Raw genomic sequence first — 16,182 nt, 5'->3', positions numbered from 1 at the left:
GTGATAATGTGCTTTCAACTACAAGATGGTAAACACAAGATTCAAGTGGGAGAGGGGGATTCTTAAGAGGTCGTCTCTTTATGAGGAGCATCTTTTTTTTTATAGTTTGTGTATTTCTACTGAGTGGGAGCGAACAAGCACAGATAGCCAACATGGAGGGTTTCCTACAAAGCCAAATAGGAAGGAGAAAGGGAGGCTTGGCTTAGTTTCAGCCAGGTCGGCTTTACAAGAGGAGAATGTGGAGATCCTCCCCCCTCTTCTTCACTCTTTCTCTTGTTCTCCCACGTATAGCCATCCCTCCCCGCTGCCCAGGAATTTCAGGGCAGCTTTGAACTGTCTCCGTGTTCTTCGACATTCTAAAATGTATGCAAGCTCATCTCTAATCAGCCACCCAAAGGTGTTTTCGTGCTGAGATTAGTGGATGAGGTGCAGTCTGTGTTTTGGGCCAAACATGCCCATCCTTTGACACAAGGGCGAACTCCGACTCTGACTGGGCTACAGACCAAGTTCACTCCCTCTTGTCTCCTCTGCTTCCTCCTCAATCCTCTCCAACACATGACATGTGTCACTGCCACAGATCTGCACTGGAAGATACGAGCAGTTCAAGGTCAGGACAAATCCCCAAAGCAAAGAAAAGCATTGGGAAATCTCATAACCCCCCCCCCCCCCCCCCCTTTTTTTTTAAACTGATGGACTATTTAAAAAGTTCACTTTTCTTAAATGCTTAGCATATTTCATGGTGCTATAATGTGAGCGCTATAATGTGAAATCTCCATTAACCAAAGATGGGTGCCGCAGTAATGCAATGGATATGTCAATTTTCTTGTTCTGAAAAAAAGAAATTTTGTAGGGATTTAAAACCCATGTAATATTCATATTTTCTATTTCACAGCACAATAGCCAGTGAGGAACTAAAGTGATTATACATAGCCACAGTCAAACTCTAGGGCTGTTATCTATTATAGTTTAATGAATCAACAGAGGGAGAGCAAATTCTGGTACCCCATTGGAGCTGTTTCCTGAGCCAAATATGTTTGATGAGATAAAAAATGGATAAGAAATATTTAAATACAAGATTATTTTACATGGAATTAGTTGGAAATATAAATCATGCATCTCTACATTCAGGTCCTGTGCAACAAAACTTCAATTAACTCCAAGTTTCACCAATGACAAAATGTTATTCAGACAAAATGTATTTTCAAGACCAGGTTAACTCAGACAGGAGGGGAAAGGGGCCACCATGTAATTATTTTGCACTTACAATGTCCTACACTTCAGATTTGTGAGGATGGCGAGCAGAAAATCTGTTTACTATGGAGCTGAGCTCCTCACTCTCTTCTGTGTAGAAGAAGCCTTTGAATAATTCATAGTGAGAGCCACGGGCATATGCAATGGAAAAGTGTTGGAGAATATCACACCAAAGATGGCATCCTCCATTATGTGCACTGTGCCCGGTGTGCCCACAGACCTCACGTAATGTAATTGGATAAAAGTCAGATGCTGCATATTGAGAAGCTACATAAGGCATGATATTCTTCAGGCACTCTGAAATGTGCTAATTGACTCAAAAGCAGCTACAGGAAAAGGACTGCATGACTTATTGTCTTCATATATTTATCTTCAACACCTCATTACTTTTTTTGTGCAGTTACAAGAAATAAGTGGAATAAATTTACTTAGTACAACTTGTGTTCAAAAAGCATGACCCCTGCCTCCGTCTTAAATTAGAATGTCATTATTCCGATTTGGTCCAACAAAGATGTTTTTGTTGACATTTTTCTTTAGCTGACAACTTGTCTCATCAGGATGTTACTGAATGAAGCAGTGTGACATGTGTTTTACATATCAAAACTGCCGAGCCTTTCATTTAAAGAGACTTCATCTTCACTAACAATATTTTTATTGACGGGTAAAGCCACTGAGATTAGACGTGGTGGTCTAATTAGTCTACTTCTCCACTGTTATATTTACAGTATTTACACACCCTACACCATGTGAAAGGAAAGTAATTCAGACAAAACCAAACAGTGGTGGAAAAATATTCAGACCCCTTACTTAATTGAAAGTACCATCACTACACTATGCAAATATTACATTACTAGTCAATTATTCAGTAAAGGTTTATACAGATTATCAGGAAATATTTTTACTATTGAAGAAAAGTAGATGAAATGTACCTATGGATTTATATAGTGCCTCTAATGAAACAGAATATTATAGATTATTAGAGGTATAGAAATTGATTATTATTATTATTGTAGTCATTATTTTGCTTATGCATTAATGAATAAACAGTATTTACACCTATAGTTCATAGGTGCACCAAATAATTACATTTATAATCTGCTGATTAATTGCTTGATTTGTTTGGTTTGAGAAATGTTGGGTACTTTTTACAATGCAGCACATTTCCAAAGGTCTTTAACTATTTTCTATGTAACTTCTTAAAGTATAACTGTCAGATAAATGTATTGGAGAAAAAAATATAATATTTCTTTCACAAATGTAGTGTAGTAGAAGTATAAAGTCCCATGAAAGGGAAGTAAAAGTACATCTTTACAGGTTTTGGAAATGTACTTAGTTACATTCCGGGACCGAAGACGACACTGACCTGGAACAGCAGGCGATGATGGATGTGCTGGATGTCTAACTGTAGAAGGGAGATGGTGGGTAGGCTTGCTTAATTCCTGACATGAAATATTACTTTCAGCTCTCGACAGAGCAGACCTGCTTGGATGGCGGGAGAGATAGCATCCATCCTTTCAGTATAAGAAACAAACAAACAAATAAAAGCCCCAAGACCCCTGACCCGACAAAGGAACTACAACTGATAAGTTAGTACCAATTTCTCCCTCTTCTCCTGCTTCTCTCTCTTTTCTTTGAATAGCATTTCTCTGCCTTTGGCCCCAGTTTCACCTTGCTATGCCTGCGCCCTTCTATTAAAGGTGGTAATGGCTGCCAACTTCCCTCAGGCCTTCTTTTTAATATTTGTCACTCATGAAAGAAAGAGGGGGGTAGGGAGATGATAAATCTTACTTTTGCCAGCTAAGGGCTTCTATCTCCCAAACAGAATAAAATCCAGTCCAAAACACTGCTGTGCGCATTAGGAAGCTGTGGGTTTAAGCCTTGTCCGCCATGATCAAACCAGGATTTATGAAGCATCATAACTCCCGACAACATCCAGCGGCTTATTAATTTTATATATTTCTGTCCATTCCCTGATATTCCCAGCCTTGACAGTCACTCAAGATAAGCCAAAAGCATTCTGACAGGATGGAGTGTGTATATATTTTTCACTGTTCTGCTGCTCCCCTCCAGCTGAATAGGTCTAGTAGAAACCTTGAGACTGCTGTGGTGTGATTTGTCTCCGGTTTTTGTCTTCACTTGCAACCTTCCCATTTGTAACGGCCCTTAAATCAGCCTTGCACTCTACTGAGCCATAAGAGCAGGCCAGACAGAGGCAGAGGATGTGAGGATTTGTGTCTATATACGCATGTGTGCACACGTCTCAATGTATGTTTACGCAAAAAGAGACAGGAGGAGGAGGGAGAGAAGGAGGTGATTGGCTCCAGCAGAGTATTACACGTGGCTGAATTTTAATCAAAACACTCACTAATCACCATTTACAGGCCTTCTATATAAAGGCCTGTTCTCTGATATGAGAGGGCAACATGATGATAGGGTTTAATTTAACTAGACTCTAGGTCGGAGGCTTGATTTAATGTGGCCCACAGGAAAAGTGAGCAGGAAGGAGAGCGAGACAGAGAGAAATGGTACTTCTTTATGCAATGATCACATAAGTTCACATCAATAAAGCCCTAACCCATTAGCAGAAACACTACATGAAAGAGGAGGTGTCCTCTGTGAGCACAGACTGCTCCTCAGCATAACGACAGCACTGGCTCTAACTTTCCTGATGGCTGTTTCACTTCTCTGACATGCTATGCAGAAGCAGAACAGGATCCTGACAGGCTGCTTCCAGATAACTCCCTTTACCTCTTGAACCCAGACTTTTTTCTAAAATAAATTATATTTGCAGAAACAAATTTCTATACCTCATGGAAGCATCGCATATGCATTTTTCTATCTTGTTGCTTGACCTACAGAGTTTCAGCTGCCTCTTTGAAGATATATGTTGGTTATACTGAGTAAAATATTAAATGTAACCCAGTGGTTTAAAGGCTGCATCATTATGTGCAATAAAATGATATAAATTATGCAAACTTCATCATAGTTTGACAATGGAATATATGACATCTAGACTACATCAAAAATTCTAATTTCAACAATTCTATTTCATATTTTAATTTTATAGCAACAAAAAAGCAAGAGATGTGATTTTTGAAGATTTGTGAAACTAACTTGATGTAACTTTCATACTTCTGACATTTATTGCTTATTAGCAGATTCAGACATTTTAGTGAGCTCAGGTCTCACTAACGTTTGATCTTATATTATAATGAGCAAGAAACACAATAAGCTAAATAACTTAAACAAGTTAAATAAGTACAAAAAAATGTGTAAAACTGTTGTATCTCTTTACAGAATGATTTCAAATGAGTTCTTGAAAACAAATTTATAAATTGTATAAATATAGTTAGACTTATTGTTGTGTTCTTTTTACTCTAGTGAATAAAAAATGAGTTTTTGCTGGTTTACTTTCCAGTCCAGTACCCCCTAGGGATGATGCTTACATTATAAAAATCCGCACCTCACTAACTGCATCCAGCGCTGACATTCAAATCCTTCAGTCTAACCTTAACCTTACTGCACTGTTATGCATAGATGCTACATTTTAAGGGCTGATGTAAAGATGAGTTGTCTCTGAATTCAGAAAACCTTGTCTGGTGAGTGGGCTGGTAGAGGAAGAACAGGTCTCTACTGCTGGCCACTGAACTGATCTGGTGAAACAGCTGAAGGTTAGCCGACTCACTCAGAGTCATTTAAAGAAATGATCAAACACTAGTGCTCATGCATTTGCCCAAAATCTCTGATGTTTCTTTCTGTTTAAATAAACTTTTGGAAGCCAAAGTTTTCCTGAGGGTCCCAAGGCTACTGTTCTGTACCCAAAATATCTTCCTCCACTTTCAATTCTCTTCCAGCTGTCTGCACTCTGGCTACGACTCCAAGCAAGCTAACTAGCCACACTGGCTATCACACCCAGCAGTGTCTGACTAAGACCCTTGCATGCACTAGCCAGCTACAGCCACAGTGACTGAATGCACGCAGCAGTGAGGAGGCAGACAGGATGTAATCTCCAGGAGCTGTTGATACAGGGAAACACACAGGGTTTGGGTCAAAGGGATTAAAATGGTGGAGGTGCTGGTTGTAAGAAGGAGAGGGGCTGAGAAATAGTGGTGGGAGCAGCGGGCGAGCCACCCCATAACAGAAAGGAGTGGAGAGATTACAGGGAAAATGGCGCAAGGGGGATTCCTGTGAGGAGAGGGGAAGAAGTGACTCCAAATGGCATTGGAACACAGCATTAGTAGCAACTATTCAACAGCATACAGGCTTAGTGAGATCAGGGCATCAGGAGAGGTGGTCAGCAGAAATGCAGTGGCCAGGTGATGCTCAGTTTCTAAAGGTGACAGATGTGAGAATAAGGAAGACAGGATGTGGAAAGGGAAAAGAAGTTTATATTATTCACAGCCCCACTTGAAGACTTTGCCTGTGTTACTCAGACGCCCTGTGTGACTGTGATTGTCTAAATATTGTCAGTGCCAGAAAGAGAAAAAAAACTCTAATCTTAAACAAAGAAGGCCAAGTCTTCTGGGTAACACTGAGTGAGGAGGTTTTAACTGAGCCCTTCATGCCTATGCAAACCTCACATGGTTTGGATAGAGTTCCATCAACAAAACATGTCAATCACTTTCCCATGAAAAAGGGAGCGATACGAGACTGAAACCTATCTCACACAGACCCAAATACTGTACTCACGGCTTCCATTTCACAGTCTGTGGGAGAGCAGGGTTCAAAAATCTTACATCAAAAATTTTTTTTCAACCCAGCTATCCAAGGGCTCAGATTCCAGTTACATTTCACGTTGAATAGACTTGTGTTTCCAGCAGTCTAGCCCTCTTCTAGTATGCTGGCTAGTGGAGCGATGACAGATTGGTTTCCACTCACTGCACGGGGGAGCACAATGGAGTGGCTTTGACAGAGTTAAGAGAAACAGTGCATCAGTGCCCCCCCACTCACCCACCCCCCAGCTCCGTTTTCTATACGCACATGCACACTTCTCTCTCTCCTTTTCTTCTTTCTCGTTCTCTCTCTCTCTCTCTCTTCCCAGGGGCTTTGAAAATGGATGGCCCTGTCTGACCTGGACGACACTGATGTCTAGTCCTCTACACTACTGTACCTACAGCACGCCTGCCTGCTCGTCCGGCGGCTCTGTTCACTCTCTCTCTCTCTCTCTCTGTCACACACACACACACACACACACACACACACACACACACACACAGACAGCAATCGCACAGGAATAAGGGCACCCATCTCTGTCACCCAGCGCGGACAGGCAGAGGTCAGCAGAGCTCAGGAACTGAAGCAACATAGTGGCGGTAGAGTTTAGCTCATAATCAGCCGATATCACTGTAACAGCGAGGAGGACGGACACAAGGCTCAAGTCTAAGACCCTTAAAAATGTTATTATTATTAAAATCAGATCAGGAAATCACAATATTTCAGCTCACATAACTGTTTTTGATCTGACCCATCATCTCTAAGAACTACATCCCTATTAGATGATTCCTCAAATCAAAATTGCCTCTGCAGGAAGAAGTTAGCCCTGTGTGATAATGCACAAATAAGCTTAGGGTTTACTGACTTGTCCAGCACCAAAGGGCTGCAGCAGGACAACTCACAACTATGGTCAAGGACAAAAAAAAAGGCAACCCTCTTGGCATCTATTCACATACGTCTACAGTATTCAAATAGAAGATGACACATACTTCTATGAGGATTATTCACAAATTGACCCCATATCACATTTCCAGTTTGTTACAATTACACCATTAAAGCTCATTGCCAAACCCACCTCATTCTTCCCTGTGTCCTTATGCATGGCATTGGACTTTAAAAGAGGTAGAATAGCTAGGATCCCTTGACCAGATCACATGATAAAACACCCCACAGATAAGGGACTAGCACTAGAGGTGGCTTGCTGTTGTGCTCCTTCTTGCACTGCAATGAGAAAAGAAAAACTGCGATATCACACTGATATGGTGCTCTAAAGACAATGGGACTGTGTGTTTTTTTTTTTTTTTTTTCCACGCAGGTGGATGTACAATCAATAAAATGGATTAGCTGCAAAGGTATGTATAAAGGTTATCACTAAGTTCTCCTGCATGAACACAGTGGCGACCTCACAAAACAAGTTTGTAATGTGTTGAGCCATTTCTTCAGAGAAAATCGGATTATATTTAGGCCAACCAAAAAATTGATTTGCAGGGGTATACATTATCAAAAGAAAAATAGACCCCGCACCGCTAGACACTGTGAGGGTTGAATGGAATTGTTCTAACTCTAGTCTTTACAGCAACACTACAATAACACTGCTGTGCACAAAACAGCACTAAGTTTCAGAGGTGCATCAGTGTTTTTCTTCCACTGTCATTTTCTTTTTTTCTTTCTTGGTGGGATTTGTTTCATACTCTGATCATCTGCTCTCTCCCTCAGTGCATCAGACTTTCACCTAGACTCAGTTTCACTTGTTTAGTTCCACTCGCTGCAGTCCTGTGTCACCCCTCAGAGAGACTTTAACCGTGTGGTTTTCCATCACGCTGACTGACGATCTAAACCCCCCTCCACCCCAGTGATTCTTCTATCTCTCTCTGTCCATCTCCCTCTCTCTCTGTCTCTCTCTCTCTCACACAAACACATACTGTGATGCCCCCTCAAGCCTGCTAAAAAGGCAACAACCTTTCCCCCTTCCAAAAAAAAAAAAAAAAAAAAAAGTAGCGTGGATGTGCAGAAAGGCCCCTCTCTTAAGCTCTCAGCTTTTGTCTCTGATTATCCCTGTGCACACACACACACACACACCTCTCTTACCACACAGACACACTCTTTCCCAACCTGCTCCAGGATCTTGTGTGTGTGTGTATACGTTTGGGTTGGGGGGGGTCGACTCTGACCAATGGCATCCAACAGCAGGGCTTTATCCTGAAGCACACTGACAATGCTTTTCACACCTACTTACCACAGCAGAGATGGGGGCGGTGGGCTGGATCATACCCAGGCCTAAAAGCAGGCTAGGGGCTTTTAGAAGACACACACAAAATGGACTCTTTAATTACTTACTCAAGATCCCACAGTAGATTAAAAAACCTTGCAGAGACTTATTTTCATATCCGCAGAATTTTTCAATGAATATAAAAACGGTCATTGATTATGCTGTTAAGGGAGGGGAGTTAAAAAGGGAAATATAAAGTACATATAATCACATTAACTTGCAATGATTAATGTAATAAAATGTGATCTTTTTTCCCCATCTGTATTGCGCACACTTAATACTTAGAAGACATGCTCCAAATATAAAGAAACAGCTCCTCAAAATCCACTTAATCAGTTCAGTGTGCAAATATATCTGAGAAAGCAGGGGAGATAACTCATATAACATGCTTATACAGTGCTGATAAGGACAGTGCACGTGCATGGATGTAAATGTGACAAAAATAACAAAAACAATGATTCATGTGTGCTTTTGATGCCTGCACACTAGCAGTATTTTGAGCCCGGGTAGCTGCTATGTGTGTGCTTTCACTCCCAGACACACAATCAGCTCTCCTGCATGATCAGTGCCAATGCATTTCTCATCATTGATTATACAATTATAGAGAAGTTGAATCTGTGACACACACACATGTAAGAGCATTAACCAATGCAGCGGGCGGTGAAGATGGAGAGGAGAGAACAAGCTTCCTCTTTACTCTCGTTTTTTTTTTTTCCTTTTTTTTTTTTTTTTTTTTTTTAAAACATGGTGCTTAAAGCGAGCTCAGTGTAGTCCAGGTACTTCACTCAGATGATTATAATGCCACGAGGGTGCAATACATCACTCTTATTAGCCACACTGGAGCACAATGGTATCATAATTAATGGTCGCAGCAGGATTGAACGCTGCCCTGACATGGAAAAGTGGGCCTACTTAAGCTCTACAAGGCATTTAAATATGCAGAGTGAATGGCACAACCCAAACCCTCCTGCTCTAAGGACAGCCCACGCTCATTAGCCTGACACCCTCTGTGGCATTGATACAAGGACGAACAGCTATACTCATCTATACACACACACATACAGGCCACACAAATCGCAAGCACATACTCAAAAATGCACGTGCAGGCCACAGCTATAAAATGTTACATGGCGATATTTCAAAAGAACCTTGTCCCTCATCAGTGCCCATCACTTCCTTTGCATTTCCTCCCTGTATTGTTGTTTTTATCTCAAGGCTTAGTCTGCACTGAATGCAGATGGACATATATGTGTCAGCAGCCATTATGTGAATATTTGATAATGGCGTTTGGTCTGTGCGAGTGTGTGTGTGTGTGTGTGTTTGCGGTGGATGTGGGTGCTGCTGTGGCACAGTGTGGTGTCTGGTGCCCGGGAGAACAATGCACAGAAGAGGCTGTCGGAGGATGTGTCTGGAGCTAACGATTTTCACATGGCTCTGGATGAGTGTGCGCATGTGTGCTTATGCGTGAGACGGAAAAAATAAAAATAAATAAATAAACAAAACGCCCTCTTACATATATTTGTAAATAGACAGGGAAAATAATAAAGAGTGCATTCCCATCAATGTGTGTGTGTGCCTGAATGCCTCCTGAACACGTGTGGGATGGTTAAGTCGTCTCAGTTCGCCGTATGGTTTGGATCTGGCTGTCACAGTTTCCTCCACCTCCTCCTCTGCTCTCCATAATAACCAGCCAGCTTCACAACTTCTCCTCACTTCCTAACCGCAGAAGCTTCAGCTGCAAGATGCGCCTCAGCAGGCGCTCCTCTCCAGCCTGACCGCACGGAGTTATCGCGGGGCTCAGTGCAATCAATTATTGTTGCAGTGGAATCATTAATAATTTCCTAATGAAAACGATTCTGTTGATCTCTGTTGTCTTTTAATTAAACATAATTAGTCGGCTGCTCGGAGCTGTGGTTGGGACTCCTTTAGGGTACAATTTTGTTTTAATACACTGATAATGAAATTTTTTACATTGTGCCAGTTGTTTAGTTATTATTCAGTCACACCATTTCGCTATGTTCCCAGATAACAGATAATAACCCCTCGCACCTCCTATTCACCGCAGTCATTTTAAAAGAGGAGTGTTGAAATGAACATTTTGAACTGTAAGAATCTTCTCCTCTCAGTGTTTAATGCTGCATGCTGACAGTTTTTTTTTTTTTTTTTTTTGCTTTCAGTTTTGGTGAAAAAAAAAAAAATCAAAAGTGATTTTATTTGAAAAAAGTAAAATAGATACTACATCTGTCCAGGCAGGTCATGCTAGTTCATCTTATGCCTCAGAGGTCTACAGCTCTGGAGCAGTGGAAAGAGCAAATGAAGAGCATAGAAAAGGGATCTGATTGTGAGGACTTAGAGAATATGAAATAATACAAAGACACAGTGAGTTGGCTAATTCTGCACTGTCCGGGCTTATGTAAAACAGCCCAGTTACATTGGTCAATTTCTGCACGAACAATGGGCTAAGTTGCTCTGGAGACTTATTGGACATGCTGTATCTGAATGTGGTCTGGCTTAAGAGGCTTACAGTTGAAAAGTTTAGGTGACCTCTGAATAATGGCACATAATGTGGTCACACTGAGTGTGTATAGTTTCAATGGGCTCAGATATCAGGTAACAATGGGCTAAGCACAATGAAGGCTCCCATTACAAATGAATTGAGTCATGTATTGTACTGTAGACCTAAAATGGCACTCCTCATTTTTTAACTGTACACTCTGTCAACAAGTCCAATTTAAAAAAAGACCAAAATCGACAATGACCCAATCTAACAAGTGAGAAAAATACATAATGCAGCCAGTGCCAGTGCACTGAGTGACATGTTCCTTTGTTGCAATGGACATGGGCACTGTAGTTTTCAGGCACACACACATACACACATACATACACACACACACACACACACACACACACACACGCACACACACACACACACACACACACACACCATCTTGCTGCTGTAAACACAAAATATGAGCATGTGAAAAAAACCAAAAAAACCCAAAAAAACCGTCCTCCTGATGCATAACATTTGCTTAAATCTAGAATGCCCAGATGTTTTCCACAGAGGGATAAAAACACAGAACACCTGTCTCACCCCTAAACAAGCAGTTTGACTACAGTGCACACATCATGACTGGGTTTGCTAAACTGCTACTAAAATCCTTCTAATCAGACAGGTTTGCAGCATTTCCATCGGTACCATACTCAACTGGGATATGTTTGAAGAAAAATCGAAACAGTAGATTTTTTTTTTTTTCCCCCGGCTAAATCTCTCCTACTTTCCAGCTGTATTGTTTATCAATCTGTTGTTTATCTGCACAGAAACTGCTTCACTTTCTGTATCTCTGGGTCCCTGTCTGTCATTCTCTCTCTCTGTCCTTGATTTCCAGCATTACTGTAACATATAATTACTCTACAGACTTGCTGCCTGTTTCTATAACTTCAGCGCTTCAAAGAAACTGTCGGAGTGTGGAGGAGAGCATTGTGGGAGTTCCAGGTGGATTTCTCGATAATGAGTTAGCACAGTAGTAGACTTGAGAGTTTTAGTAATGGCTGGCTGCTAAGGCTCTCTTCCTGGGAGTTTAATGTAAAACAAACAGGGCCATGCTGACAGCCTGGTAAAAACAGATATTGCACTTCTCATTTCCACTCCGGGGCTCTTACTTCATCTTGTTTTAGGAATGGGGATATTTAAAGAAGAATTTGGATTCACGAAATGGCTCTGAATCATAATTTCAGACATTTAAATGCCTCAGACATTACTCATAGTCTTTGACTTCAATTTTTTTTTTTAAAATGCTGCTGCTGTCTTTTTGGTCATCTGGATAAAATCATACAGACAAGGAAACAGAAACAAATATGGAAGACATAGTTTTGCTGCCAACAGTGTTCAGAAAATAGGCAGAAAAAAAAAATCTATATTTGAAACTAGAGGGTTAGCTTGTCTTGGTACTGATGACCAGAGGCGTCCTGTGGGGGACCTGACTACACCACCCTGCTGCTTGTTACACACTCCAGTGCATGTATTATACATAACACACTGCTGGAATACAACTCTCAGAGGAATCATTTTGCTGAATCCTGTCCTCACTCCCTCCCCACATATTGCCTGAATGACAAGTTTCGAGCACTGAGGATGAGCAGTTGTACAAAATGTAATGCAGAAATCATAGGACAGAACACCCAACAGTAAGCTACAGCCACTCAAACCAATCACCAGTCCTCACTTAGAGATACTCCCCCATAGATTCACACTGGCAAGCATCCAAAGTCAACTGCTACTATCTTTGCAAGCAGCCATAAAGAAAGCCGAGACCAGTGAAACGTGAGCCAAAACATATTCTGCAAGCGTGCTGTGTATTGAGATATTCACTGTTTTCCATAAGTAACGCATCTTAGGGAGCAATGAAGCAGCCGACAGAGGGGGAAACAGCACAGAGGTGAAGATATAAACAATCTGGGCCTCAGCTTTTCGAGGTGGGAAGAAAGTTGCTGTTGGACTCTGAGGAGCCTTTTTCCTCAGTCGATCCATGCAAGTGTAGACGCGATAAACACAACTCCAGAGCTGCCTCAAAACTGCAGCGAAAAGACCAAATTCAATATTGAATTGACAAAGATTTGATATTTTCAGCACGCTGACGTTCAATTTCAATGTCACCTCCAGAGGGTGCGCACACACGCAGATTGGAATATTTAACAGGAGGCGACGAAGAAGAATGAGCAGTATAAATCGTGTCTGGACTCCAGAGTCAAAGAGCTGAACGGCATCAAACACTTTCTGAACTTAGTCCAAGTCCACCTAAAAAAAAAAAGTTGCCAGGAGCCAAATGTGGAACAATTTTGGTTAGAGAGCTGAGAAAAATGGACACCCAACCAATTTATCCCAAGCAGCGTGGCAAAGTTGCTACAAAGCTGCTGAAATTACACCGCCTGATTTTTTTTGTACCATGTGGTATCATGGTGTTATCAGTTTTTTAGTATTTATTGTAACATCCACTTAGAAGTCTAAAGTTTTCATGATACTAAAACTCAGGACAGGTTTTTTTTTTTTTGTGTGAACTTATTCTTTGAAGAAATTAAACTGAATTAAAGGGCGTCTGATGTATCTGATTTAGTGTTTTTCTTCGGCTCATTGGTTGTCTCACAGCTACTGTGGAGTGACAAGAGATCGCTTACATCTACTCTAAATTAATTCTTTGTATTCCATGTTCCCTCCATTATCATTAATCATCGGTTGGTAAGCATGTGCTGATTCTTTTGGAGGATTTAGCGTAATGAATTTATACAGTACAACACAGAACAACCCTCACAAGGGGACGTGTGGAGATGTTATTGTGTTTAATTTAATAAGGTCAAACAGAAAGTGACAAACAAAGGCACTGTCAGCGATACACAGCTGAGGTGGTGATGTATGAGTGATACTATCTTGAGGATACATGTATGAAAAGTGGGAGAGGAAATTCTCCAGACTTCACACACACAAAAAAAAAAAGTGAGAAATCCTGTTATTGCCCCTTTTTTTGTTTCATACAGTCAGTCTATGAGCAAAAAGATTAGAAGATTTTAAAGAAGTGCATAATCTTCTTTAACAGCTTATCAAAACTTTAATGATTTGGTGATAAAGAGCACAAAGTTAAGTAGCCGGTTAAGAGGATAACTCCCCAGTGCAGTCTAGTGATTAGCAGATGAGAATTGGGAGACCGAAAATCCGGGTTGCAAATCCCACTCCTGCCACTTATTCACTTTGAGGGAGAAGAAGCTCTATTTCAGCTTTGGGGGTATTGTCACGGGGTAATCATTTTTGAAAAGTGATAAATGAAGCCCCTTTCCTTCACCCTTTGGAATCTGAAACACATCTTTATTTACGTATTTATTTTGCTGTGTCTCTGGTTAACACCCTTCAAGACCCAATTATAGCTGCAGAAGCCTTGTGCTTTCATGAGAAGTGAAGTGTCAGGGCTGTATACAGTTTAAGCATCTCCTCATACAGTCTGCAACAAACTGAGCTCTCTGCAGTTTCATGTTGGGCTGTTTTAATGAGGGTTTTCTCTGGGCACAATGCAGCAGACTGAGGAGGTTATCTTGATGACAGAGGGTCATTTGAGTTTTTGGGCTTTTAGGGTCAATTCTGCATAAACAACATGGATTTTATGACAGATATGTTGTATTTTTTCCCCTTCCCATATTTACATAAATCCATATCTAGAGGGGGTCTTGTATATAAATATCTGATTTATTAAAGAAATACAGCAACGATTTTGCTGAGTTAAAAAGAACAAATGAAGCCAAATGAAGCAAAACCCATCTCCACTCGTGCTTTGCTCACAATCTACTCTGAGATAGGGATTCACTTAGTATAAAAGAGAAAAAAGGGGCATTAATTACCTTGTGAAATCTAAAGACCATTAACTTTGTGTGTCAAGTGATGTTTCTCAGTCCCTAATCAGAGTTTTAGTGATATAAATGGCTCTTTGGATGAGAAAAACAGATATAGTGTGTGAGTATGTGCACATGTGGCTTTTTGTGTGTTGTTGCAGCTGTGTACATGCAATTATATGTGTGTTTGTGACTGTGAGAAGCTATGAGTGTAGGAAAAACGAGAAAAAGTAAAAGAAAGACAGAGACAGAGAGACAGACAGACAGACAGACAGACAGACAGACAGACAGACAGACAGACAGACAGACAGACAGACAGGCAGGCAGGCACAGTGGATGGAGAATTGTCAGTGTCTTTGCAGCAGTGGCGTGGTGTGTTGCGCTGCGGAGAGATAACAGGATGCCGGCGTTGCCTGCTTACCTTTGCTGTACACCACACAGTTGTTTTTGTTGTCTTCCGCTCCTTGCCAAGTCACATCCAGCAGCCACCTGGGGCCAGCGCTCAGCACCACCGGGACTGTGCTCTTCGTCTTCTGGACGGGGACAGATAACAAACACTAATCATTTGCTTATTTTGGTGATTAAAGAAACATTAATAGCCACTGGGTTACGCTCTTCTGCTGTTCTGAATGGCCATAAATAGACAATTTCAGAAACTATACAGCATGCAACTCGAGTCCACCCAATTCCATTTTTTTTTTAAACTGCTGAAAAGATTTGAAAATCAGGGCATGTTTTGTGTGTCTATGTGTGTCTGTGTGTGTTTGTGTGTGAGGGTGTGTGTGTGTGTGTGTGTGTGTGGTGGCCTACAGACAAAGGCTGCAGTAGTGGCTGGAGTGGTGACAAATGAGCGCAAGAGCCTGTACTGTATCATAAAAGAGGAATTATCATCCAGGATTGAATGATTCAGCATCAGATCTCTTAGATTAACAGGAACATCTCAGGTGTCTGGGATTTATAAAAAAAAAAAAAAAAAAAAAAAAATGAAAGGGAAAAAAAGGGTGGTGACTTTCAGAGAGAAGGAAGCGAGTGTTCAGGGGTGAACTTTGGGCACATTGTGCCTCGCTATCAGCAAGATCTCACTATTTCCTGAAACAAGCAGGGAAGAATTTAAAGAATCAGTATCCATTTCTAAGGGCGATTGAGGTTGGAGTTTTTATAATATGCTGGAAAATTATTCTGAATGTGTAAGGTCATTTTTCTTCTTGGTCAGAGGTCAAATGTGTAGTTTTATTTCACAGGAAGAAAAAAAAAATAAAACAGGGAGATAGAGTACAACATCCACCATAATAGATTCAGATGGTGCAGTGTCACCAGATTTGCCTGCTCTGTGTATTCTCATATGATATTCTACTCAGTTTTATTTCATTTCGGTGTTTTATTTCTTTAGCCTCTTGCAAAATGTTGTGTTGGTGGAGTTATGTGTTTGTGGGAGGGGGCAGGAACATCTCAGGCAGCTGGGTACAATAGACTATTACTCAAAGGCAAAATGTCAGTATTCCAAGGCCATTACTTTTGAACCCTAGGGCCCTCCTTCATTAGGATGTTACAGAAATAGTTTGGCTAGGAGAAAA

At 41.0% G+C, this 16,182-nt stretch overlaps 1 protein-coding gene across 1 annotated transcript in view; it reads right to left on the bottom strand.

The window, feature by feature from the left end:
- LOC113122688 (zinc finger protein ZFPM2-like) overlaps positions 1–16,182 on the bottom strand; it is a 91,163-nt gene that overhangs the window by 5,815 nt on the left and 69,166 nt on the right. The window contains exon 5 of the mRNA XM_026294183.1: positions 15,030–15,141. Within this exon, the coding sequence (XP_026149968.1) occupies positions 15,030–15,141 (112 nt within the window). The remainder of the gene's footprint in view (positions 1–15,029; positions 15,142–16,182) is intronic.

Source organism: Mastacembelus armatus, chromosome 16 (assembly GCF_900324485.2).
Source record: "Mastacembelus armatus chromosome 16, fMasArm1.2, whole genome shotgun sequence".
Classification (NCBI taxonomy): domain Eukaryota; kingdom Metazoa; phylum Chordata; class Actinopteri; order Synbranchiformes; family Mastacembelidae; genus Mastacembelus; species Mastacembelus armatus.
The sequence above is the reverse complement of the archived record's forward strand: the minus strand, read 5'-3'. Positions and strand labels throughout refer to the sequence as shown.